General features: G+C 39.9%; 1 protein-coding gene across 4 annotated transcripts in view; it reads left to right on the top strand.

Annotated features, from left to right (window-relative positions):
• Rlf (RLF zinc finger) overlaps positions 1 to 25790 on the top strand; it is a 70580-nt gene that overhangs the window by 30056 nt on the left and 14734 nt on the right. Inside the window, exons 4-6 of one of the 4 annotated variants that reach the window (XM_028886416.2) lie at positions 3993 to 4125; positions 10652 to 10854; positions 23981 to 24117. In XM_028886416.2, the coding sequence (XP_028742249.1) occupies positions 3993 to 4125; positions 10652 to 10854; positions 23981 to 24117 (473 nt within the window). Of the gene's footprint in view, positions 1 to 3992; positions 4126 to 7602; positions 7929 to 10121; positions 10145 to 10651; positions 10855 to 23980; positions 24118 to 25790 lie in introns of those variants that run through there. The other 3 variants (XM_037202912.1, XM_037202911.1, XM_037202913.1) reach the window with 3 other exon arrangements.

Here is a 25790-nt window from a genome sequence, read left to right as displayed (position 1 = left end):
ATATATTAAAAACATACTTCAGAGTATAGGAATTTGTTTCCTCTGGAGTACATAATACAAAATGAAATGATTGTAATATTTTTCTCCTTGGGGAGAAGAAAATTCTTTGTCATATTCCTGGCCTATTTAAAGTCATCTTTTGTGTATGGGATGTTGATTTCTGCTTTTGTTTGGGCTTTGTTTGTGAGATGATCACACTGTGGCCCTGGCTTAGCTGAAATCCAAGACCCGTACTGTCCCTGAACCAAGTCTGTACGTACCCCGACGGGCCTCAACCTTGTAACAATCCTGCCCCAGCGTCCTGGATGCTATGGTTACAGGCGTGCAGCACTGTGCCCAGCTGAGCACATGTATTTTTGTCTTTTTGCTTTGAGGCCTTAGTAGTTTGGTCTTGACATGTCACATTCTAGAAGAGCAAATAAACTCGATTCTTTTAGTGCTATAGTATTTTATTATATCCTCCCTAGATAGAACACTTTATATGCTTCTTAGTTTTCCTAGATTGTTTGCTGAGTAAGTAAGTGCCCCTTCCCAAGTGTAAATGTTTAGTAGTTGTCAGGTGCACAGGATAGGTTTTTGAATCTGTGTTCAGTAAAATTAGTGAAATAACATTGCGGATAATTAAGAGGCTTGGTCCCTGTTGAATATGAAATATAAAAAAATAAGGCTTTTTTTCATCTTATGTGACAAGTGGACACGGTAATACATGGCATTCTGGATAATTTTGACAAAAAATAAACCTTTTAAACTTTTTAAAAAATCATTTCTTATTTATTTATTTATTTTATGTGCAGTGATGTTTTGCCTGCACATATGTCTGTGTGAGGATGCTGGATCTCCTGGAACTGGAATTACAGACAGTTAGGAGCTGCCATGTTGGGTGCTGGGAATTGAACCCGGGCCCTCTGGAAGAGCAGCCAGTGCTCTTAACTGCTGAGCCACCTCTCCAGCCTCAGCCTTGAATTTATGATCTTCCTTTTTCACCTCCTAAGTGCTCTGATTTGTAGACATGTCGCTGTGCCTGGCCTTTTGGTTTTTTGTTTGGTTTCGTGCTCCATGCCAACCCAGGATAAGGATTTATATCAGTGAGGTCTCAGATGGCACCGGCTTCTACAGACATACTATAGCTATACAGCCTCTCTGTGCCTCCTCTATGCAGTTTAGAAAACACATTCTAAGCAAGTTTTTGTTTTTGTTCTTGCTGGAGTTTATGTGGCCCTGCTCATGCTGTGTGAGCACTTGTATACTGAGCTATATTTCTAGCCTGAAAAGGATTTTTTTTTTTCATGATGTTGAGTTGTTTTTTGAGGTAGCATCTGTGTGGTATCTAGAATGGACCAGAACTCACTTTGTAGTCCAGGCTGTCCTTGAACACACAACACACAATACACAATGCTCCTTTGTTGGCCATGCAGCTTGTTGGGTTAGTTTTTATTATGAGAATGAGGCTTATTCTACATGTTGATCTTCCTCTTTAATAACCACATGGGATACTTCTCTGCATGTGATCCTGCACTATTTGACTAAATATCTATTTGTTTTAATGATATGAAACTTAATTACTTATGGCATTTCAGATTTGCAGATTTCAAGGTATGACCTTTGTACTTTAAAAAAATCTGCTGGCAGAATTGCTCAGTGGGTGAGGGTGCTTGTTTCTACCAGGCCTGGCAGTGGGAGGTCAAGCTTTAGAATGCACTTGTTGTAAGGAGAAAATGAGCTGCCATACTGACTGTCTTGTGACCTCATCCCCTCAATTAAAAAAAAAATTTTTTTTCAATTAGAAGAAACATGTTTCAGTTTTTAAAATACATTTACTATAATTAATTAATCAAATACCTAATGGCAACAAAAGTTGTTCTGAGTGAAGTATATTCTGAGTTTAACAGATGAAAAAGTAAACTAGTCAATGTGCCGTTCAGTCCCTGGCCTTGGCTCTAGTTCTTTTGTAGGCTGAGGATCATTTAAGTCCACAAGTCCTAGTGAACAGTGACAACCTATCAGCTTTGGAGAGATGGAAGGGGAGGAGAAAGTATTCAGATCATTTAATTTCAGTTGCTGTTTATCACAGTGGTGATAATGTTTTCTGCCAGTATGTTGTGGTAGACATTGTAGGTCCAGTGACCTAACAGGAAATTCTGAAAATTTCACTTAGATTCCTTGTCTTCACTACAAAGTATCTGTCCTGTGTTCAGGAGAAAGAGGTCTGAAGATCTGTCAGGCTGTTAAAGGAAAATTGCTGTATTAAATAATGCTAAAATTATATTAAATAAATACAAATTAAATATTGGTATTAGTAAACGATTATTGGAAGGTGATGTCACCCCACCCACCCCCGTTTTTTTTCTTTTTTTCTTTTTTTTTTTTTTTATGAGATAACGTTTTTTTGTTTGGTTGGTTGATTTGGTTTGTTTTTATTTTTATTTTCTTTCTTTCTTTTTTTTTTGTTTTTTGTTTTTTGTTTTTTGAGACAGGGTTTCTCTGTGTAGCTTTGCGCCTTTCCTGGGACTCACTTGGTAGCCCAGGCTGGCCTCAAACTCACAGAGATCCGCCTGGCTCTGCCTCCCGAGTGCTGGGATTAAGGCGTGCGCCACCACCGCCCGGCATGGTTTGGTTTTTTAGTTTTTGTTTGTTTGTTTGGGTTTTGTGTGTGTGTGTGTGTGTGTGTGTGTGTGTGTGTGTGTGTTGTTTTTGTTTTTTGGGTTTTTTGTTTTGTTTTGTTTTTTGTTTTTTGAGATAGTTTCTCTGAGTAGTTTTGATGCCTGTCCTGGATCTCAATCTATTGACCAGGCTGGCCTCTAACTCACAAAGCACACCTGCCTCTGAGTTTGGTATTAAAGGCGTGCGCCGCCTGGCCAGAGATAAGGTTTTATGTAGCCCAGGCTGGCCTTGAACTCTTGATCTTCCTGCCTCTTACTGATTCCTAGATATGTGCCAATTTCCCCTTACCTAGCTTGGACATCATTTTTTTTTTTTTTTTTTTTTTGAGACAGGATTTCACTATGTAGCCCTGACTGGCCTAGAACTCTAGATGTGCCTGCCTCTGTCTCTCAAGTTTGAGATTAAAGGTATGTGCTACCATACCTAGTAGCAATTAAAGTTTTTGAAAACCAAACTAATAACCAAGACTTTATAACATTTTATATAGAGCCATCTCTTTTTTAAATAATAGACTAACAAGAATTTAAATAGTTGGAAATCAGGACTGAGGCTAAAGTCCAGCAGTAGAATGCTTGTGTAGCAGGCATGATCTCCCCCCATGTCATTTATTACCATGCAATAATTATTTATGTTTGTAAGAGTATGCTGCCTGTACAAATAATGAACAGGCCTTTAAAATGAAAGCTGTATCAGTAGTCTTAAAAAAATTAAATCTGGGGGCTGGAGAGATGGCTCAGAGGTTAAGAGCACTGCTTGCTCCTCCAAAGGTCCTGAGTTCAATTCCCAGCAACCACATGGTGGCTCACAACCATCCGTAATGAGATCTGGTGCCATCTTCTGGCCTGCAGGGATATGTGTACTGTATACATAATAAATAAATAAATTAAAAAAAATTAAATCTGCTACTGCCAAGATTATTGGGTCTGGCCATCTTAATTACTAGGACATTTCAGATTCAAGTATAAATTGACTGATAATTTTACCTGAGGGAAATTCATGAAAAAATTTTAAAGATATTTTTTGCTTAAAAATATCACTGTAGGGCTGGGTGGCAATGGTGCCCACCTTTAATCTCAGCACTTAGGAGGCAGAGCCAGGCGGATTTCTGTGAGTTCAAGGCCAGCCTGGTCTACAGAGCAAGATCCAGGACAAGCACCAAAATTACACAGAGAAACTCTGTCTTGAAAAACAGGGGGGGAAAAAAAAGCCACTGTAGAAAAACACAAACTGCCCCCACTCAAGTCCTTTTCAGTTATTGATACTTAACTAGATTGAGAAGAGGCAAAGCTTTGTTCTTAGCTTCTCTTTTAAATATGTTGCTTTTGTTTTAGGAGTCACATGATGCATTGTTGGAATTTGGGAATAATAATCTACAAATACTGGTTCATGTTACAAAAGAAGGAGTTTGGAAAAACCCCGTTCTTCTTAAAATTCTCTCTCAACAGCCAGTAGAAACAGAGGAAGGTAAGTCTTAAAATTTCATTGACTTTTTTTTTTTTTTTTTGAGACAGGATTTCTCTGTGTAGCTCTGGCTGTCCTGGAACTCACTTTATAGACCTGACTGGCTTGATCTCACAAAAATTGGCCTGTCTCTACTTTCCTGAGTGCTGGGATTAAAGGGGTACACCACCACCGCCAAGCTAACTTTTTTTAATAAGTAGGAGTACATTTTAATTATAGCATAGTAAATACATAAACTAGAAACATGATTTATCATTATCAAGTTTCATGTACTTCCTAATTTTATTTAGTGTACTTTTTATGAAACTGTCAGTGTAGTAAGTCTGTTTATATCAGCATCACCACAGAGTAATGCATTCCATCACAGTATTTCAATGCTACATTGTCACTAAATGGAAAGACGTTGTTGTTTTTTTGTTTGTTTGCTTGTTTTTTAAGATTTATTTTTATTTTATGTGTATGAACATTTTGCATGCATGTATGTATGTGTACCACATCCATGCCTGGTGCCTCACAGAGGCCTCAAGAAGGTGTGTAGGATTCCCCCTGGAACTGGAGTTACTGATGGTTGTAAGCCACTGTGTGAGTGCTAGGAATTGAACCTGGGTCCTCAGGAAGAGCTGACATGCTCTTAAGTACTGAGTCATTTCTCCATCCTAGCTGTAGGAATTTTAGATTCTAATATCTATCTCTTTCCCCCCCAACCTTGGATTTTTTTTAAATGTATATGATTGTTTTACCTGCATATATATGTGCACCACATGTGTGCCTGGTGCCTGCTGAATTAAGAGGAGGGCTTTGGATACTCCTGAAACTAGAGTCGTCAGTGATTATGAACCACCATGTGGGTGCTAGGAATCTAACCCAGGTTCTCTGCAAGAGCAACAAGTGCTTTTAAATGCTGAGTCACCTCTCCAGCCCCTTCATTATAATCTTATAAAACTTACAGGGTCTCACTATGTAATCCTGGCTGACCTAGAACTCCTAGTGTAAACCAGCCTAGCTTTGTACTCACAGAGTTCTGGAATTAAGTTTTGTTTTGAATTCAAAAGGCCTATAAGCACTTTGCTTGCTCCTCAAATGTAATGGACATATTTCAAATCCTGGAACCCATATAAAGGTGGAAGGAGAGAACCAACTTGACAAAGTTGTCCTCTAACTTCCTCATGGACACCCACACATCCACATCCACACCCAGCATTCACGTGCTAGTAAATCTGTAAAATGTGTGTAAAATGGTTTATAACCGAAGCCTGTGAGCGCCAGTCAGTCTTGTGACTAGGTTGACTAATAAAAACATCTTGCAAGGGTCTCCTGTCTTATCTGTCTGCCATCCCCTGCTCTATTTCTGTTGTCATTGTTGGTTTAGTTGGTTTGGGGTTTTGTCTGTTTGGTTTTGCTTTTTGAGTCAGGCTCTCTCTGGTTCAGTTTGTCTAAGAGCTGCTGTTCTTAGCCATTGAATCATCTCTCCAGCCCAAGGCCTTGGGTATTTGATTTGATCAACCTCCGAAGTGTTCAGATTACAAGCCTGTAACGCATTGCCTAGCTGAAAGCTCCTTTTATTTTGTTTTTTAAAGGTTTGGGGTTTTTTTTTTTCTTTAAATTACATATATATGGGTGTGGCTATGTGGCTGTGTGTGCATGTAAGTACAGTGCCCAAGGAGACCAGAGTCTTGGATTCATCTGGAGATAGAGTTCCAGACAGTTGTGAACTAACTGAAGTGAGTTCTGGGAATTGGACCTGAGTCCTCTGGAAGACCAGTATATGCTCTGAACCATTGAGCCACCTCTTCAACCTTAAGAACTCCTTTTCAATAAAACCTTCAGTGTGATTCTTTTCAGATGATAAAATATAGGGAGGTAAAGTGTCATGTAACTTAAGTTTTGCTCCCCAGCACCAGTGGCTAGGGAGCAACCCAAGGCCTTGCCCGTGATTGGCAAGTGCTCTAACACTTAAGCTACATGCTCAGCTACACCTTTCATTTTTCTAATTTTTTTACATATTAATTTATTTGTGTATATTGTGTACCACAGCATGTTAGAGTCCAGAGGATAACTTTATTAAGTATTGAAACACATGGATTCACACGATCCTCATTTTATTTGTCATTGCTAGGCATGAACCAAGTATCTTAGACATATAAGATAGGTGCTTTGCTGTTGAGCTGCCTTTCCAGCCCCTGGATTTCCTTTCAACAAATAACATGTATTGACAAGTAAATTTACTAAGAAATATAGATACTACTTTTTAAGAAAGGGAAAGAGGCTAGGCATGGTGGGGCACAGTATTACAAGGCAGAGGCAGGTGGATTAACCTTTAGCCTGGAGAAAGGCAGGATCTGTTACTGAGCTGGAAGGACAGCAGTGCTGGCCAACCAGTAGAGCTCTGGAGATCTGCCTGTCTCCAAACCTCAGTGGTGGAGTTAGTAGCATATGCCCACCTTTTATATGAATTCTGGTTTCAAACTCAAGTCCTCATGCCTTCAGAGCAAGTGCTTTTATCCAGTGAGCATCTCCCCAGCCCTTGAAATTATATCTTTTATGACTTAATTTTTTTCTGTGTATTGTTTTGTCTGCATGTATTTCTGTATGAGGGCATCAGATCACCTGGAACTGGAGTTATGGACAGTTGTGAACTTCCACGTGGGTCCTGGGAATTGAACCTGGGACCTTTGGAAGAGCATGTAGTTCTCTTAACTGGGGAGCCAGCTCTCCAGTCTCCTGAAATGATTTTTAAATGCAAGACTGAGTTGTGTTAAAATTGATAAGAGGGAGGATCTGTAGATAGAGCTCCGTGATAGAACTGCTTACCCAGCAAACTTGAAGCCATGGGTTCAGCCCCCCACACCCACCCAAGAAAAAGTGACAGTAATTGTAATGTATTGAGTAGATTAGGTTTTTTTTCTCCTATAAATAACAGCAGTGGTACTTAAAGGGCTTGCTCTGTCTTGAGTATTGTATTAGTGTGTTCATATGTCATCTGTAAGTAGATGAGAGCTCACACATGCCCAAGACCATGTAGTTAAAATTGTAGAGGTAGGTTCAATATCTGTGACTTGAAAAGTATCTGACTGAGGGTAGATAATGCTTGCGTTGCTGTGTCCATGATGCTTAGTTCTATAGAGAATACAGAAGTTAACAGAACATTGTATTTGATCACAAATTGGTAGCAGGAGATCACAAACGATATCAGAGATGAGTAATAGTTGAACATTTATTTCATGCTTGGTTTTGGGCTGTGTTTTATTTGTACCACTCCTATTTCATGTATGATTCTGGGATCCCCTCCAGGTGAATGAATTTTTTTTTTTTCTTTTTTATTGTTAAATATATTTCATGGTATGAAGACATACAGGTATTTTTAATGGGTGTGGTGGTGCATGCCTATAATCCAAGTAAGTACTCAGGAAGGAAATCAGGAGAATTGGGAGTTCAAGGTCACCCTCAGCTATATTATTATTATTATTATTATATTAGAGGCCAGCCTGGACTACATGAGATCTGTCTCAAACAAAGCAAAAACCCCAGGCATCAAAATGTATTTATCTACTCACAAGATAGTGGGCAGTGACAACCATGAATAATACTTTTTTTTTTTTGTGAATGAATTTTATAGATGGAAAGTTTGGGCTTCAGAGTGGTCAGTGAATTTGTGTCAAAGTCAGGCTGAACTTCAGATGTCGATTTTGAAATCTACAGTCTAACTGCCTTTACATTACAACCCTTATTCTCCGTTTATAGGGAAATCTTAGTGTGGTAAGAGGTGGAAAGTACTGTGCAAACCCAGCAGTGCTGTGGCCTTAAAGGTAACATTCCTGTTTTCAATGTGTTGCCTTCTGTAGGATTCATAAGCTGCTCATGGCCTTGGAAGGCTGATAGCGCAGGGTCTGATGTTAGGCAGATGAGGATGAGAAGAGTTTAAAGAACCACACGATCAGGACAGGAACTCAGTGGTTCCCCGAGGAAAGGAGTAGCATTCAAGAACATTACATAGTTTTGTTTTGTGTTTTGAATAATTGATATAACGTTAAAGAACTGTTGATAAGGGGAGCTATGGTTTTATAGTGTGGATTTTAATGATTGTGACTCTAAAATGGAAAAGACGAAGGTAAATGTGATATTTTTCCTCCATGACTTTTGACTTTGGCTCCATTTTATAGAATTTCAAACCAAAAGCATAGACTAAAATCCAAGCTCTAAAGCCTGCTAAATCTAAAGCCTCTAGAGTTGAACTCTGAAGTAGTTTAAATGTGGGTACAACTTCTGAGAATCGTTTGGCAGTATGGGCCAGAGCTATTGGACAAAGCCTCTCACCTAGTAATTCTACTTCTAGGACTTTGGTTTGTTTTGTTTTGTTTTTGTCTTAATATTCTCATTGGTGGAATGACATATGCACATCCTAGTGAATTGCATCATTATTGATGACTGCTAAAGGTCAGAAACCACTTGTAAATGATCAGTTATGGAATCTCTGAGGTGAGTTATAGTGCATCCACATAATGAGGTTCTATTTGGTTGACAATAATAAGGCAACTCTAAGGGATGGTGGTAGGATGAGCCAGATCATGTACTTAGTTGGTCAAGAAAGGGATGATTTCTGGAAGGGGACAGAAAAAGTGGAAAAGAATTGTTTCTCTGGGAGGGAAACTAGAGCACTGATGTCAAAATAAGAGCTTTGTTTGTTTTCTTTCTTTCTTTCTTTCTTTCTTTCTTTCTTTCTTTCTTTCTTTCTTTCTTTCTTTCTTTCTTTTTAATATATCTTGAGTCTGGAGAGATGGCTCAGTGGTTAAGAGCACTTGTTGCTCTCAAAGAGGACTTAGGTTTGCTTCCCAGCACATATTTGGTGGCTCACATCTCTCTGTAACTTCCAGATGCACACATGGTACACATTTAAATACATAAATTTGAAAAAAAAATATAAATATAAAAGAATCTTGTAGCAGGCATGGTAGTGCATGACTTTAATCCCAGCACCCCTGAGACAGAGACAGGTGCATCTCTGAGTACAAGGCCAGCTAGGTCTACAAAGCAAGCTCTTGAGCCAGCCAGAGCTGCATAGTGAAGCCCTGTCTCAAAAAAGAAACAAAAGGCTTTGCCCTGGAGTGCATGCAGGTTGTCCTGGAAGTGTTAGTCTGTATTCGGCTCCCATGCTAGGATTACAGGCGTACACCACCGTGCCTGTCTTGGACAATCATTTTAGCTGTGTGTGTATATACACATTGTGCATATACATGTAGATAGTGAGTTACCTTATTTTTAAAAAGGTAATTTTAAAACCAGGGAGACTACAACAGAGGGGGTTTTGTTAGAAAAAAATTAAAGAAATGATGGCACTTTTAATCTCAACAAAGGCAAGTAGATCTCTGAGGCAAAGATTGATGTATATAGAGTGTTACAGGCTAGCCAGGGGTATACAGTAAGAATGTATCAAATTTTTTTCTAAAGAGTCCCATCTCTAGACCTATTGAATCACAATCTACATTTAAATAAGCTCCCTGGGTGTCTTAGAAAGCATTTTGAAGTCTGAGAAACAGTGTCTTAGATTAAACACCTAAAGCAGTCTTGTAGCTTACTTGAGTGCTGCTTAGGGAACGCTGGGTAATGTCACAGACTTGTTGAGCAGCTTTGCAAAGTTGGAGTCTTGGCTGAGCACTGTAAGTTAGTGCTCTGAGCAGCATTTCCAAAGTGTGTACTAAACCAGGAATATATATTTTACAAGGGACTAATATTCATAAAAGGGTTCTCTGGTCAAATCAGTATGGGAAACATTGGACACGTGAACAGTTTTATTCATTGCAGGACTGTTCAGAGATTTGACCAAGGAATCCTTTTTTTTTCTAGGACTATCTCTCAGGTCATTTGGTCGGTGGAACACACTTTGAAAAATGCCTGGTTTAGAGGAAACAGCACCACTGGCTTTGGAATCCTTGGCAAGTTACCTAACTTCTCTGAATGTTAATTTTTCTAACCTTAATCTGTGGACATTACTTGCCTTGGTGGTGGTGTGAAGAATAAATGAGAGGTATAGCTTAAAACCTGGTACCTCATACTCACTCAGTTAATATTGTGTAGGTCACTTGTTGCATTTTCTTGAATTTATTTACATTTATGGTTGATTTCACTGTTCTTTACCGTTCTTTACTGGACTTATCAGAAAGTTAGGGGGGAGATGATTAAATGATTTTGAAATTTTGACAGTTTTATTAAAAAGTTTGTTAGAATACAATTAATTAATGGAAATTGTTAGCTTTATTTTCCTCTTGCCTGTTAGAAGAGTCTAGAGACTAGAATAAGCACTCATTTATAGTGACTCTGGGTTTATTAACAAGTAAACTGGAGGAGTGGAGGCAGGCAGGAGACTCAGGAATCAAAGGTCAGCCTCAGCTGTAGGGTGAGCTTGAGGCCAGCCTGAGCTGCAGCAGACTGTCTCGGGAGGAAAAAGGCGGAAGCAGCGGAAGAGCGATGACAGTGTCACCGCCACTCTGCCCGTGGTATATTATCATCCTCTTGCATTTCTCCTTTTTTCTAGTTAACAAATTGATTGCACAAGAAGGACCTTCCTTTCTACAAATGCGAATCAAACATTTGTTGAAATCTAACTGCATCCCCCAAGCTACTGCTTTATCAAAACTGTGTGCAGAGTCTAAAGAACTTTCACAGGTGTCATGTTTTCAACAAGCCTATGTCACATGTTTATGTTCCATGCTTCCCAGCGAAGAGGCTATTCAGGAGGTGAGTACATTAGGTAACTATTCAGTCTTGCTACAGATGTGATGTGTTAGTACAGAGAAGCTGCATCATTTGTCTCCTCTGATCAGAATGAAAGTCAGGGTTCATCTTTTAGGCTATGGAAAATCGTTCTTTAACTGTATGTTTACCTGGTCATCAGATTAACTATGAAGTTAGTTACAGGTTTGGTGCTTTTCTAAAGCAGGTAGTTAGGAGTGTACAAATGATATTTACACGTGTTTGAGTAATGGCCTACTGAAATCTCAGATGTGAAAAGAGCTGTTCTTTTTATAGTACTAACTTTACTGAGCTTAGAGAATTAAATAAATAATAGATCAAGAAATAATCCAAGGAGAGTGGGATTTAACTTTAATATAGTTAATACTTTGTGTGTTTACCTCCATAACACACAAATGCAGGGTTCTAGGCTCCATGAATATGCTTTAATGATAATTAACTGGTCAAACTGGATACTGTGGAGCATAATGTTAATAAAATGGTTGAGCCTTTAAAAACTGTTTTACTGATTGCATCATTTTTAAATGAAATCTGAATCATTTTCATGAGAAAATTTGTGATTAGTTCTCTCCAAATTTTTAATAAATCATGCAGAAAAAAATTAGGAATGCTTAGGCTTTGCTTCATCATCTGCCTCTAATCTCTGCTGTCATTTCAGATCTGATCCATGAATTCTTGTTTTATTTCTACACTGAAGCATCTTTCTTTGTTTATAATTGTGTATGTGTACATACACACCAGTGTACATGTATGATGTATTTTTGTGAGCATGCATGCCATGACACTCATGTGGATGCCAGGGGACAAGTTTTGGCATTAATTCTCTCCTTCACCTGGGTTCCAGGGAGCTGAGATCACCAAAGTTGTGTGACAAGTGCCTTTCCCCTGCTGAGCCAGCTGCCAGCCCTGCCCTAAAGTTCTTAATAAATGTACTCATAGGGCTGGAGAGGTGGCTCAGAGGTTAAGAGTACTGGCTGCTCTCTTCTGGAGATCCTGAATTCAATTCCCAGCAACCACATGGTGGCTCACAACCAACTCTGGTGGAATCTGATGTCCTCTGCTGGCATAAAATTGTCCATGCAGATAGAGCACTCATATACATAAAAATAAATAAGTAAAGCTTAACTTTAAAAAAAAAATGGATGCATCTCAAAGATCGTTCTCTAGCAGTTCCTAGATATTTAAACTTTTACCTCTGTCCTGCTCTTTTTGCTTCATTCTCTTTACTGGATGGACTTTACTAGCACCAACCAGGGTGCTTTGTTCCTGTGACTTTTCCATCCTGCCTCATCCCCATCATATACTCCTCTCCGTACTCTGCTTTTTGGTAGTCAGTTACTGTTTTATGGTGTATACTTCTCGTGTCCTTTGTTCTTGGTCTTGTGTGTTTGATAGACCACCTTCAGTTCTTTACCTACTCTGTTATATTCACCTGCATCCACGGGGCCAGCCAGTCCACTACCACCCTACCATCTTAGGAAATCTCCCTCTGAAACCTGTTGTTGAGGAGCTTCTTCTTGGTCTGTAAAAACTGAGATACTTGGAAGGGATTTTCTGTAAGCTCCTTCCTGAATGTCTGTTCACCTTCCTGACTATAAATACGGACCTCTTTTGTTGATCGAGATAGACAGTACCTCTTCTTCAGGCTAACATCTTCACCTGTGTACTGGATCTCATCCACTATTTGCCATCCTGGTGGATAACCTGATAGTCCTTCTCTGTTCTATTAGAAATCCTTAGCACCTACTTCCTCTTACAGTGACAATCTAATTTCTTGCCTGGCCTAATCAATCATTCAGTGTGAATTCACTGTGAAATGTCTTTCTCCTCTTAGGATATTCATATTCGTTCTTACTCTTTTCTCTCCACCTCCAACCCCCCTGACTGAGTCTCATGTAGCCTGGGTTGTCCTTGAACTCCTGGTCCTCCTGCCTCCACTGCTAGGATCACAGGTGTGCTCCACCAAACCCACTTTTATTCAGTACTGATGGAGATTGAACACAGGGCTTCGTATGTGCTGGGTAAACGCTCTCCCAACTGAGATAGCCCTATCCCTGGTACTGCTTCCCCCTTCGCATTGGACCTGGGACTCTCCTGCTACCATATCTGGCTATGGCTTTTTCATTTCCTTTTTTGAAACAGGATCTTCCCCGCTGACCTGGAATTCAACAAAGATTGACCTGCCTCTGCTTCCCCAGTACTAGGATTAAAGGCGTGGGCTACCACTCCCAGCTGTGACTATGACAGTCTAATGTGACATTTGACTCCCAGCCAGTCTCATCACTGAATGAATCGGTGTTGACTTTTTTGAGTTTTTTCTTACCAGTCTGTCTCCTTGACTTTTACTTGCGAGTTTTTCACTTCTCTTCTTAAGTTCCCAAACACTTGGACTTCCTAACTCTTCAGTGGTTGTTCCTACTCAGTTTGACTATGCTTTCCCTTGGCTAAACACTGCAGTACCCCAACTGTGATCCGAATCCCAAATGTCTTTTCTCTAAACCTAATGCCTCATTACTGTTTCAGCTTATATAACTAGTATCTCAGACCTAACATGCTGGTGACTAAGTTTCTGATATTACCGTGAGTACCCTGATTGCCTGTATGACTTTGTGACCTTTAGTTTGGTTTGAGTTTTGAGACAGGGCATTACTGTTGCCCAGCCTGGTCTTAGAGCTCATTGTAACTCATCCTGGCCACCAATTCACAACACTCTGGCCTCCACACCCTAGTGATGGGATTGCAGGGCATGCTACCATAACTTGTCTTGAGCTTGCCTTTAAATGAAATCAGAAAAGGGAGAGCATATAGCTCAGTGTTAAGTATTTGCCTAGTATTGAGCAAGGCCTCAGGACTGATCCTCAGTACAGCTAGAAATAAATCAAGGAGTGAAGTCAGTTCCTTTCAACTATGTTAACCTTATTGGAGGTAGAAAGACTTAGTGAATACATAGCTCTTTGTAGGCGAGGCATACTATATATTTTATCACATTTTACATCTCTGACAAAGATCCTTTTTGTTGATAAGGAGAGGTTTCAATTAAGAAATATGTTGGATACTATAAAACTAAACTAGTTAATAATGCTGGAGTTCAAACTGAGTCAGTAGTACTATATTTATTAAAAATGTTAAGTGATGTGAATGAGGGTGTAGTTCAGCTCAAAGCATGTTCATCTAGCACGAAGTGCTTTGGTTCAGTACACAGTACCACATAAACCAGCCATGGTGGTGCATACCTGTGGTATCGGGGACTATGGGGGTCCAGCCCCTCGATGGTTCCCTCCCAGGGTCCGGGAAGAATCTACAACCAGCTGATAATTAATCTTTGATGAGAAGAAATGAATCTATGTACACAAAACTCCTTAGTCCATATACTTTATTATTCTCTGTCAGTTACAAGCTTATATTCTGCTCTCATATTTAGCTCATTTCTAGCCTGATTTCTCTCTACACTTATCTGCGGTCCCCTCTAGGTTCTATCTTAATTCCTTCATCTAGTTCTGCCCCTTCTAGGTTCTCATCCATCTTGTTCCTTCCCATATCATCTCTTCTCCCATCTCCTTCTCTCTCTTCATCTCGTTCTTCCCCATCTGGCTCTTCCTCATCTTCCATCTTGTTCCTCTAGTACTCTCCTCTAGCCCTTCAATCTACTTCTTCCCCATCTCAGTTTGTTCCTCTCAAATTCTTACCCATCTAGTTCTTCCATTCTCTTTTCTCAAGTCCTGGTATATATACACTTACAAGCAGTATTCCCTTAGCAGTGCAAAGCCAGGCTTCCAGGGTCAAATGGAGGGGTGATAAGAATCACATGGAGGCAATAACCGTTAATTATCATTTGCAACCCCAAAGAGAAGTGACCAATGGGGAAATGAATTAACTAAAGGCTAAATTCAGCTAAATATCTAAGAGGAGAGCTCTTATGTGCTCAACTATAATCTTAAACATGATCGGTAGAAATGTTAGGAATCTATAAGTTGCTAGGTCAATTGGAGAAAATAAAACTGTCTTTTTTCCTGTGACTCATATCTGTCCAAGCTATCTGCCATTTTTCTACAGGGTGGGTGAAAGTATGCTCAATTGCTAGGCAACCTGTGTACAGCTAGATGCCTCTGGTGATAGTTAAAGGGAGATCTGGAATTAGAGGTAAGGTTTGGGAAAGGAGGAAGTAAAGCTTAATTGGCACATCCGCCAGGCCTTCTCAAACAGGTAGTCTGGATGATTAAGTCTGTTCTTAGAGAGTACAGAGGTATCTCTGATAAAGTACTTTCCTCCCTCTGGGGATGGACCTGGCTGGATGCTGCCAATGATGATAATTACAGTGAGGCTTGAACTGGGGTTCTGGCTGAGCATAGCTGTCAGCGCAGAAGGTTATCCAAATATTCCTAGAAGTGGTTAGGTAAGGAGTTAGAGGTCTATAAAGTTAGTAAGGCTGTAAGAAAGGAGGGTCTGAGCTAAATTGTGTAAAGCTATTACTGAACATCCACCTGATGGCGGTGTCTCTTTGTGGAATTTGTCTTAAATCAGGAGACTTGCATGTGGACTGTTATTACTGCTAGTCCTTGAAAGTGGCCAAGGAAGATACCCGATTCCAGAGAGAGCCTTTCCTGAGGCAGTTCTCCAAATACCTGGAATATGTATGTCCAGAGAGTGATCAGTCTACACTTTAGCCCTTCTTAGGGAAAAGTCAGTTGGGAAAACTATGAAGGCACACATGATTTTCATAACAGAATTCAGCTGATATATAACAAGCCAAGTAACACCAAAAGCTCCTTGGGATTTGGCTTCCTCTGGAGGAATTCCCTGATTCCTCCAGGTAGTGACTTTGCCATAACCAGCTGAGTTCTTCTGATATATTCTTGCGGCCGCAGCACTGTAATCCTATTGCTAGGGTGAGGCTGAGGCAGAAAGATAATAGTAATAATAACAATAATAATATATTATCCTTGTTGGTATGTATCTGATAGTTCATTTCAGATAATATGTGGGGAATTGGAGATGCAAGGATGAATACCAGCAACCTCTGAACTGTCGTGTCATGTGTAGTTTCCCTCATGGCCTCTGCATTTTAGTCTCTTCATAAGTAGCCAGAAAATTTCCTTTAGTATTTGAGTACGGCAATTTTCTGTTCAAAACCATCCAGTAATTTTCCATTTTTCTCATAATAAATTCAGAAGCCTTCATTCTATTTGATGGCCAATGTCTTATTTTTCTGTCTTGCACAACCTAATGCTCACTGCTGTTTAGCTACCTTGTCTCTGCAGTTTCAGAGCAAGCTAAGTGTCTTCTTGCCATAGAGCTTTGTGCTTGCAAGTCACCCTGCGTGGTTACCTTCTTGTCCCATATTACCATATCAAAGAGGCCTTCATTACAGTTCCATGTAAAATAACGCCCTAGAGACTGCTTAGGTGGCATTTGCCTCTCCACTGACATTTCATCTTTGGATCTCATGTGGTGGAAGGAGAGAACCAACTCCTAAAAGTTGTCTTCTGACCTCCACATGTGTTCCAGGCTGCGCGCGCGCGCACACACAAATAAATTACAAAGAAATTTTAAATAAGCAGTGCCCCATATTCCTTCTGCTCTATTTTCAGTAAACGACTGCTATAATGCAGTGCTCTAAACCAGCTTCTCTTTGTTTGAATCCTGGACCAGTATCTGAGTCAGTAGCTATCTGAAGTGGCTAAACCACTCAGATCTTATCCCCCTGTTGGGAGAAGCTTGTCAGCCTCATTCTTGAAATTTAAGGTACTTCCTACCAGATTGACTCTCAGAGCCTGTCCTACCATCCTGACTCCCATCAACCTTCCTATTGACTTCCTAGTTGTTGTTGTTTTGTTTTAAGCATTTATATGCTCTTTATCCTGGGATGTTTCTTAGCAGTATCCCAGTGAGAACGGTGTAACCTGTAACTTTAAAATTTCATAGTCACTTGTATTTGGGAAGATTGTCTGGTGTGTAATATGTGAATAGTGACAGTGTTGGTCATCTTTGTTTTGATATATGGTTCTAGACAGTGCCCCAGATATCCTGCAAAGATGAAACAGATATTTGGTGCTGTGGACACCTGAATATAGTTTTCTAAAATGGAGATTGACTCAATGACTCTTCACATGTTTTAATTGGTTGGGCATTGTGATCATAAAGAAATCAGAGGCCTAACTATTTCAACCATTTCATACTTCCCATTGCAACTTCAAAAATAATTACAGGAAGCATTTGCTGAACATTTGACCATCCTAAGTGATGTGTTGTATAGGCTTTTTTTCCCCACATAATCTTTAAAATGTTTTTAAAAGATTTATTTTTATTTATTTGTGTGTGTGTGTGTGTGTGTGTGTGTGTGTGTGAGAGAGAGAGAGAGAGAGAGAGAGAGAGAGAGAGAGAGAGAGAGAGAGAGAATGTGTGTGTATACGTGTGTATGTATATATTTGAGCATGGCCAGGCAATCTAGCCTAATTGGTGAGTTCCCAAGCCATTAGAGACCCAGACTTAAAAGAGGTGTCATGCTCATGAGGGTAACACCCAAAGTTGTTCTCTGGCCTGTACATGCATGCACATGCACACATTTCAAAGAGAATCAATTCTTGACACACCATAGACACTACAAATATAGACTCTATAATAAGAATTCTTTGGATATAATATGCAGTACTATTGAGAAGACAAGATACTGTGCATTCCTGTAATTGGCCAAAAGATTTCCAGTTCAAGGCCTACTTGGGCTATATAGCAAGAAATTGTCTTCAGGTAGAGGAAAGGGGAGCATTGTATACATAGAGATGTTTTGCCTCATCTGAGTTCGTCTGAATTTTTAAAAACATGCATTTGTGTATTGGTTTGTTTACAGTATTGGGTAAGTTCAGGTACTGACCTGATATCAACTGCAATATTTTGTGTTCAGGAAACATAAAATTGCCGGGCGGTGGTGGGACATGCCTTTAATCCCAGCACTCGGGAGGCAGAGCCAGGCGGATCTCTGTGAGTTCGAGGCCAGCCTGGGCTATAGAGTGAGATCCAGGACAGGCACCAAAAATACACAGAGAAACCCTGTCTCGAAAAACCAAAAAGAAAAGAAAGAAACATAAAATTAAGAAAACAGCCATTCATTAATCTCGATATTTGAGACTTGCAAAAGAATTTAGAAGCAGCAGTAAAAAGTCTAACTTTGGATTTGATTCCTCCTCATCCTATAACGAGTTTTCTTTAACCTTGATCATAATTTAAGCCTGCTTTGATTCTAGCATTGTATTGGGCATTGGCAAATACAGAAGTTTCTATAGCATTGTTTGCCAGAAACAGTTATAAAGAAAAATGCTAAATAATATTAGGCTACTGCTGTGTTCAGTACAAGAGTAGGTATGGAAACTATCTGTGTAAATGCCATTTAAAAACCCTTATAACGAAATTGGTGCCTGAGTTGGACCTTGAAGTAAGGGTAGATGGATGGATATCTGTGTTAAGGACAGCTGGCTGGTAGTAAGACATAGTAATTAACTTGTGCTTTCAGTAACTCACTAGAGAACACCTTGTGTGAGCCAAAGCATGTGTGTTAAGGTCTTGTGAGAAATAGGATCTGTTGGCTTGGGGAAAGGAGTCTTCAGAAATGAATGGATTTGAGTGTAGATTGGATGAGGTTTAAACAAGTGATATGGTGACTATCGTGATATTTTAGGGACATTTAACTGAAAGAGTAGTGTATTAGGGTTAGGACAAGAGATTGTATTGTGAAAAACAACAGCACTCACTGACAGGGCAGAAATGGGAATAATATACAGATATAACTTCAAGACACTCAGAATAATAGTATTTGGTAGTGCACACCTATAATCCTAGCACTTTGGAGTTTGAGGCCATTGTGGCCTTTATAAAGAGATACCCTCCTTAGGCTTGAGGTAGGAAGGGGGAATATGTGTGAGGATATGAGTTCAATCCCCAGAACCCAGGGGTTTTATTTTGTTTCTGTTTTTTAAATGCTGGATTATCTTACGGTTTTTATTGCTGTGAAGAGAGAAGCCATGACTCTTAATAAGGAAAACATTTAATTGGGCTTGCTTACAGTTTTGGAGGTTTAGTCAGTTATCATGGCAGGAAGCATGGTGGCACACAGGCAGACATGGTGCTGGAGAAGGAGTCAAGAGTTCTACATCTGGATCTGCAGGCAGCAGGAAGAGAGTGAGACACTGGGCCTGGATTGAGCATCTGAAGCCTCAAAGCCTGCCCCCTGTGACACTTTGTCCAGCAAGGCCCCATCTAATAGCGCCACTCCCCATGGGAGCCATTTTCTTTCAAACCACCTCATAGATCTTAGTGCGCACTGGGGAAGTGGAGATGGTGGGCTCCTGGAGTTGGCTGGCCAGCCAGGCCAGCCTACTTGGCAAGTTCCAGGCCCGGATAGAACCAGTCTCAGAAAAAAGGTGATGCTTGAGGAATTACACTGGGGATTGTTCTCTGACCTTCCATATGCCTGCATATACCCAAAAGAGGCACATAAAGCTTTGAGACTTGAGGATGGTGGCCATGTGCTGCTTCTCATTAAGATGCCAGAGGAGTGGAGGAGCAAGGAAGTCCAGGAAGACAGTCAGGGCTGTGGGTGGTGGTCCTAATGGTGCTGCAGTTGATCCTTGGACTGTGCATGTGTTCAAGATTTTATACATAGCTGTTGTCAGCTTTTATCTGTGATTTTTTTTCCTGGTTTATTAATAACAAATCAAGAAGCTAAGTTATAACACTGATAAGATTGTTTGCCCAGCACTGTCAATCAAACAACCAAGTAAGAAAACGGGATTTTTCCTGGAATTACTTAATTGGTTCCTTTTGCTAGTTGCTGAGTTTGCAGGGAACTGCTGTGGGAAATGGGTTCACTGCTGCTCTATGATATATCTGGATTAGCAGACTGCTTGATGAAGGTATATGTCTGAAAAATATGTCATCAGGCATTTTCATCCTTGTGCCAGCATTGTAGTGTAGTCACACAGTCTGGACAATATTAGCCTACTACCTACATAGGCTATTTAACAGATGCTATCATATATGCAGTCTAATTAAAACATATGGCATGTGACTGTACCTGTTTTGTTTGTTTACCTCAGGTAACATGGAACATTCTATGTAATCTAAGCTAGCTTCAAACTCTCCTGCTTCTCAGCCTCCCAAGTAGTGGGGTTTCTACAGGCATGCACCAACACTTCCATCTCTATCTGGTTTTGAGCGGTTTTGACACACAATCACTCTTAGCTCTTTCCTGTCTCTGGCTGCTTTTGTGCTACAGTGGTGGGACAGTTATAGCAGAAACTATTTGGTAAAGGCTGAAAGTATTTTCTGTCCCCTCTGCCAAAAAATGTTTATTGACTCTTAAAATACGAATATTTTTCTATCTGTTACCACCATCAGATGACAGTCTCCATGACTACAATTAGTCCTCTATACTCCACCAGTGATGAAATTGAAGCCAATATGGTAATGTCCCCAAAGCCCTACATGTATTATGCTAATGATAGAGTCTGAAGTCAGACTAAAAGGCAGTTCAGCTGGCTCCTTGGCTATCCTTCCACTATGTGATTTATGTCTGTTAGGTAGAAAGTGATGAGCAGTGAATCTCCCTGCCCCTCTTCAATGTTGAGAATTGAACCCAAGGGTTTCATACATACCTTGAAATACAAATATGCAGATAAGTAGTTTTAAGTATTTCTTGAAATGTGGATTAATTTGTTAAATTTATTAGGACAAAGACATTTAGCACACAATTTTAAAAGAAGCACTGATTTCTACCTAGTGATGCTTTCTTTTGCAGTCAGCAATAGAATTATAAAGAGCCTTTCGTTTGGAAACTACTGATGACTTGCTCCATGTTCATTAATTGTTGTTTTTAATCAGCATATGTTCTAATATAGCATAGTTTTTACTCTATTACAGCTTTCAGGAGAAGAGTTAAATTAACCAGAGCAACAGCTGGGAATAAAAGTTCTTTGTATGTTGGCACCTGTGGGTATCCTAGTAATGGGTGTGTGTAATGAGAAACCTCTGCTGGGGACCATTTTGCCAAACATACAATTAAGATTAATTGCCTGGGTCATGTGAAAGCCAGAATTCATTGCCAGCACATAGTTAGACAAATTAGGAACTGGAAGATCTAAATATCAGAATCCCTTGGAATCTGGAGTTTGAGGTCGAAACCATTTGTATAGAATTAAATGAGTTGTCTTTGGTACTAATTAAATGTTTCTCAGAATTTTTGTTTAAGTGTATGTGAGTGCTGTGCCTGCATGCATGTATGTGTACCACATGCATACCAGTGCCTGTGGAGGTCAGAAGAAAGTGTCATACTCTGGAATTGGAGTTACTGATGATTGTGAGCTGCCATGTGGGTGCTGGGAGTTGAATTTGGGTCTTCTGAAAGAGCAGCTCATGCTCTCAACTGCTGGTATGTCTCTCCAGCCCCTAATTAAAATGTATTAGGTTACACCCATTCATTCATTCCTTCATCCATTTATTTGTTTGTTTGCATGTTTGTGTGTGTCTCATATGCACTCATATGCCCGGCATGTTATTCGATGGTACAAAATGTGGAGTTCAGAGACAACTTGGGGAGCCCATTTCTCATTCCACCATATGTGTATGCATGGATTTTAATGAAAGTAACAAAGGTTAAGTCTATATGTCTATGTTTTCTTTTAATTATTAAAAGGGTAAATCTTTGCAAGGACAATGTTTTAAACATGAAATGCTTATATTATTTTAAAGAAACAGAAACACTATCAACAGAGGTGCTGGGCAAAGTAGTAGTCCAGTTCAGTGTCGATCTGTGAATGAACTGCATATTTCCTGACTATTGTGGTTGGTAGGCACAGTAGCAGATACTTATTTCTTCTCTTGATGGAGACAAGAAAATATAAACAGGATCTAATTTACGCACCAGTCTAACTCTGTTGGGAATTGACACAGTCACTAGTATAAATGATAAACAGCAAATACTTTAAACAGGACTCAGTGGGAATTCAGTTTGGGACTAGAAAAGTAAACAGGAGCATAGAAATCCTGGGTATAGCTTTAGATTAAATATGAATTAAAATAAAAGCAGAACAAGGAATTGTTAATGTCCATAAAATTTTATTTAATTTTTTTGAGACCGGGTCTTAGCTATGTTACCCTGGCTGGCTTTAAAAGCTGTATAGATCAGACTGGCCTTGAACTCACAGAGAACCACCTGATGAGATTAATTGCTTGGCTTTAAAATTACAATCTTAATATTTACATTTTTTTCCATATAGTTATATGGGGAAATGAGAATTATAACTCAAGAAATATACTAAGATAGAAAGGCTGTGAAGACTTAAATATTTAAATATTTTATTTGTAAAGTAGAGTTCTAAATAGTTTATAACCCAGGGCTTCATGGGATGCTAGGGGATTGAGCTACAGCAGGGCTGTACCCCCAGCCCTGAACAGTTCTGAAAAGTCATTTTCCTAGGACTCGGTATGAGTCTGGACTCCACTTCTAGGCTCACTTCTGTGGGTTAGTGTTTATTTTGGTTGATATCTCCTCGGATTGGAGGGTTCACTCCAACATAATTTTTAAAATCCACCCAGGTGCCTCATGCAGGTAATCCCAGCATTTGGGAAGCTGAAGGATTAGGATTGCTGTGAATTCCAATTAGCCTGGGCTACAGAACAGACCCTGCATCAAAAATAAATAAGCTTTAAAAAGATGGTTGTAGAAACAACTGAATCAGTAAAGTGTGTGCCATACAAGAATGAAGACCACTTGATACCCAGAACCCATTTTAAAAAATAAACAAAACAAGCATAGTGGCATACTCTTTGATCTCAGCTTGTTGGCCATGTGAGATTTAGTGGCAAAGTCTGAACCTGAAGAGTTCTTGGAGCTGTGTGGTGATGCTCGCCTTTAAACCCAGCGCTTTATGATGCAGAGGCAGGTGGTTCTCTGTGAATTCAAGGCCAGCCTGGTCTGTTCTACATAGTTCCAAGCTAGCTAGAGCTACATAATAAGGCCCTATCTCAAAAATCAAACATGAAAGTGGGGGAGTGGGTTGGGGTGGGGGCAGAGGAAGGAGAGAGGGGGAGAGAGAGGGGAGCGGCAGAGAAGAGGAGGGGAGAGGGAAATTGAAGGCAGGAATGAATAAGACTAGCCTTTTCAGAGGACCAGTGAGATAACTCAGCCAGTAGAGGCACATGTATGGCAGCCCTGACAACCTGAGTTTGACCCTGGTGGAGGGAACCTACTGCCAAGAGTTGTCCCCAAACTTCCACTTGAGTGATGATATATATCCTTGGGTAGGTGCGGATGTGTGCGCACACACAGAGTAAATAAGTAAAATTTAAAAGGGGGAAAGATGATCTGGTTTCAGAACTCTAGGGAGTAAAAGTTTGCAATATTTGGAGAGATTTACTAACATACAGAAAGAAGGATGGACACTGAACAGGTCACCCCATGCGTGTCTTACCTACTGTGCAGCCTAAATAGTTAGGAGTTTGTGAGGAAGAGAGGAGACAGTATGCAGTGGCATGCGTTAGTCGGGAGGATTATGAGTTTGAGGTTGCCTGGGACAGCCTAATGAGACCCTATTGCAAAAGACAGAGTGATGGGTAGTACTCTTATTACTCCAGTCTTCTTCCCCTTGCAGTGTCCGCAGTGAACGTATTATTCCTACTAGAAATTGAGGGTGGGGGGTGTAGCTCAGTTGTAGAGTGATGCTTGAGCATACTGAAGGCCCTGGGTTCACTGCCCAGCACTGGGGGATTTCGGGGAGAGGATGAAAATAACCAGCTGTTGTGCATAATTTGGCTCATTTCTGTGGTAGCAGTGCTCATGAATACATGAAGACTGTGGAATGTTTATGTCCATATTGATAAAGAACAGAGTGGAGCTTCCTTACAAATGCCCTCTTTCTCATCTTAGTCATTTGACCAACGAAGCATTCATTCTGTACTGCTCAGACATCAGTCAGTGAAGTAGTTACCATGCCTCTAACTCTTGCCTTGCCAGTTATCAAATTACCAAAGATAGAAAATATTACAGAAGTTTCCCTTTTACCTAACAAATTCTATAGAAAAAGTCACCATTTTCTTTTTAACTTAGTTATCTCGTTTTTGATAGATTTCAAAGGTGGACTGCAAGGAAATACTAGACATCATATGTAATCTGGAATCTGAGGGTCAGGATAACACAGCATTTGTTCTTTGTACGACTTACCTTACCCAGCAGCTCCAAACGGCCAGTGTATATTGTTCTTGGTAAGTACACTTAGTTTGTATATACTTTGTTTGTTAGTGCATAGCATAGTATTAGGGGTTTGTGTCAGACTTAAGTCTTAGCATGTAATGAAAGTCTCGATTATTAATGAAGTTATTTAAAGAAATATGCCATTGGTTTAACGTAGTCAAGGAAAGGTAAGATGCTCATCTTACTTGTTCTGTAGATGTCCTTGTGACTCCCGTAAATGTCTTCTTCCTTGAAGACAACATTTTGTCAATATAGAACAGATAGATATTAGATTATTTTCCCTTAACATTTATTAATGTCTTCTGGTGGTAACTCGCTCTTATTTGGAAACCCATTAGCTAGGAGTCTAGCTAAAATTTGCTAGCTTGGTCTGGTCTACATAGTTCTAAGTCAGCCAGAGCTATATAATGAGGCCCTGTCTCAAAAAACAAACATGAAAGTAGGGGAGTGGATTGGGGGTGGGGGAGGAGGAAGAAAGGAGAGAGGGAGTGCTGATTTGATTTACAACCTTGCTACCATGTTGCTGATATTTCATTATTTTTTATTTAATTCTGTTTATATCTTGTTTGCCTGTGATTGCTTAGTTATTAAAAAATAGAAACAAATATATCCATAAACCCTTCATTCTAATTGTATTAGATCATTTAGACCAGAGGAATAAACATGATAGGTAGGAAACCACAAAATTACATGGGTCTTGTCAGTGAACATCGATTAGTGGTAAGAATATGGTATAACCGGGCTGGAAAGATGGCTAAGAGGTTAAGAGCACTGGCAGCTCTTCCAGAAGTCCTGAGTTCAATTCCCAGCAACCACATGGTATCGCCCAACCATCAATATAATGAGATCTGGCGCCCCCTTCTAGCATGTAGGCATATATGCAGGCAGCAGAACATAAATAAATAAATCTTTTTTTAAAAAAAAAAAGGGGGGGGGAGGTGTATTTAAAAAACAAAACAGGGAGTATGGCATAACCATACAGCTTTTCTGTGGAGAAATGCTAGTTTTTATGAAATACGGCAATGCAGTGAAAATTCTAAGTAAGTTTTAGCCTGAAGTACATAAATAACGGAGTAGAAAGGTTTACATTTTTGAACTTCATTTATCCATATAATTGCTTCAATTCTCCACAAACACATCACACCTCAGTAATAAACAAATAAATAGATAAATAAAATGCTACACAGGAACAACTAAGAGAGGTGGGGTGCCAAGGAGGAAGTAGTGTGGATGAACTGACCGGCACAGCATCAATTAGGGAAGTACTGAGCATTTCTGAACCCAAGGATGGTAGAACTTGTCTTGTTTCTCAAATAAGAAAACCAAGGAAAAGCCTTCTGCAGACTTGGGCCTTGATTGATCTCCCTCAGGAGCTGCTCTATTTGTAAAGTGGTCTTTGGGCGGGAGGCATTGTGACCAGTGTGTGTGGGGATGGAGCCACTGACCGGGTCAAGAAGACAATCTTGGGTGTGGGTTTTCACTTTCTACTTTTTTTTTTTTTTGTTGTTTACCATTTATATAGAAGTGGTTGTATACTATAAATTATCCCACTCTATTACTCAATACAATCTAAGACAGTAGAAACAGTGATTGAGGACCATTAGGATTGCTTGGTCTCAAGATGAAGGTTTTATGGCACAAGCCCAAAGGTTTGACTCCCTGATCTAGTGCTTTACTTCCGAGA

The sequence above is a fragment of the Peromyscus leucopus genome, chromosome 2 (assembly GCF_004664715.2).
Source record: "Peromyscus leucopus breed LL Stock chromosome 2, UCI_PerLeu_2.1, whole genome shotgun sequence".
Lineage (NCBI taxonomy): Eukaryota > Metazoa > Chordata > Mammalia > Rodentia > Cricetidae > Peromyscus > Peromyscus leucopus.
Note: the sequence above shows the minus strand (reverse complement) of the source record. Positions and strands in the feature narration are given on the sequence as shown.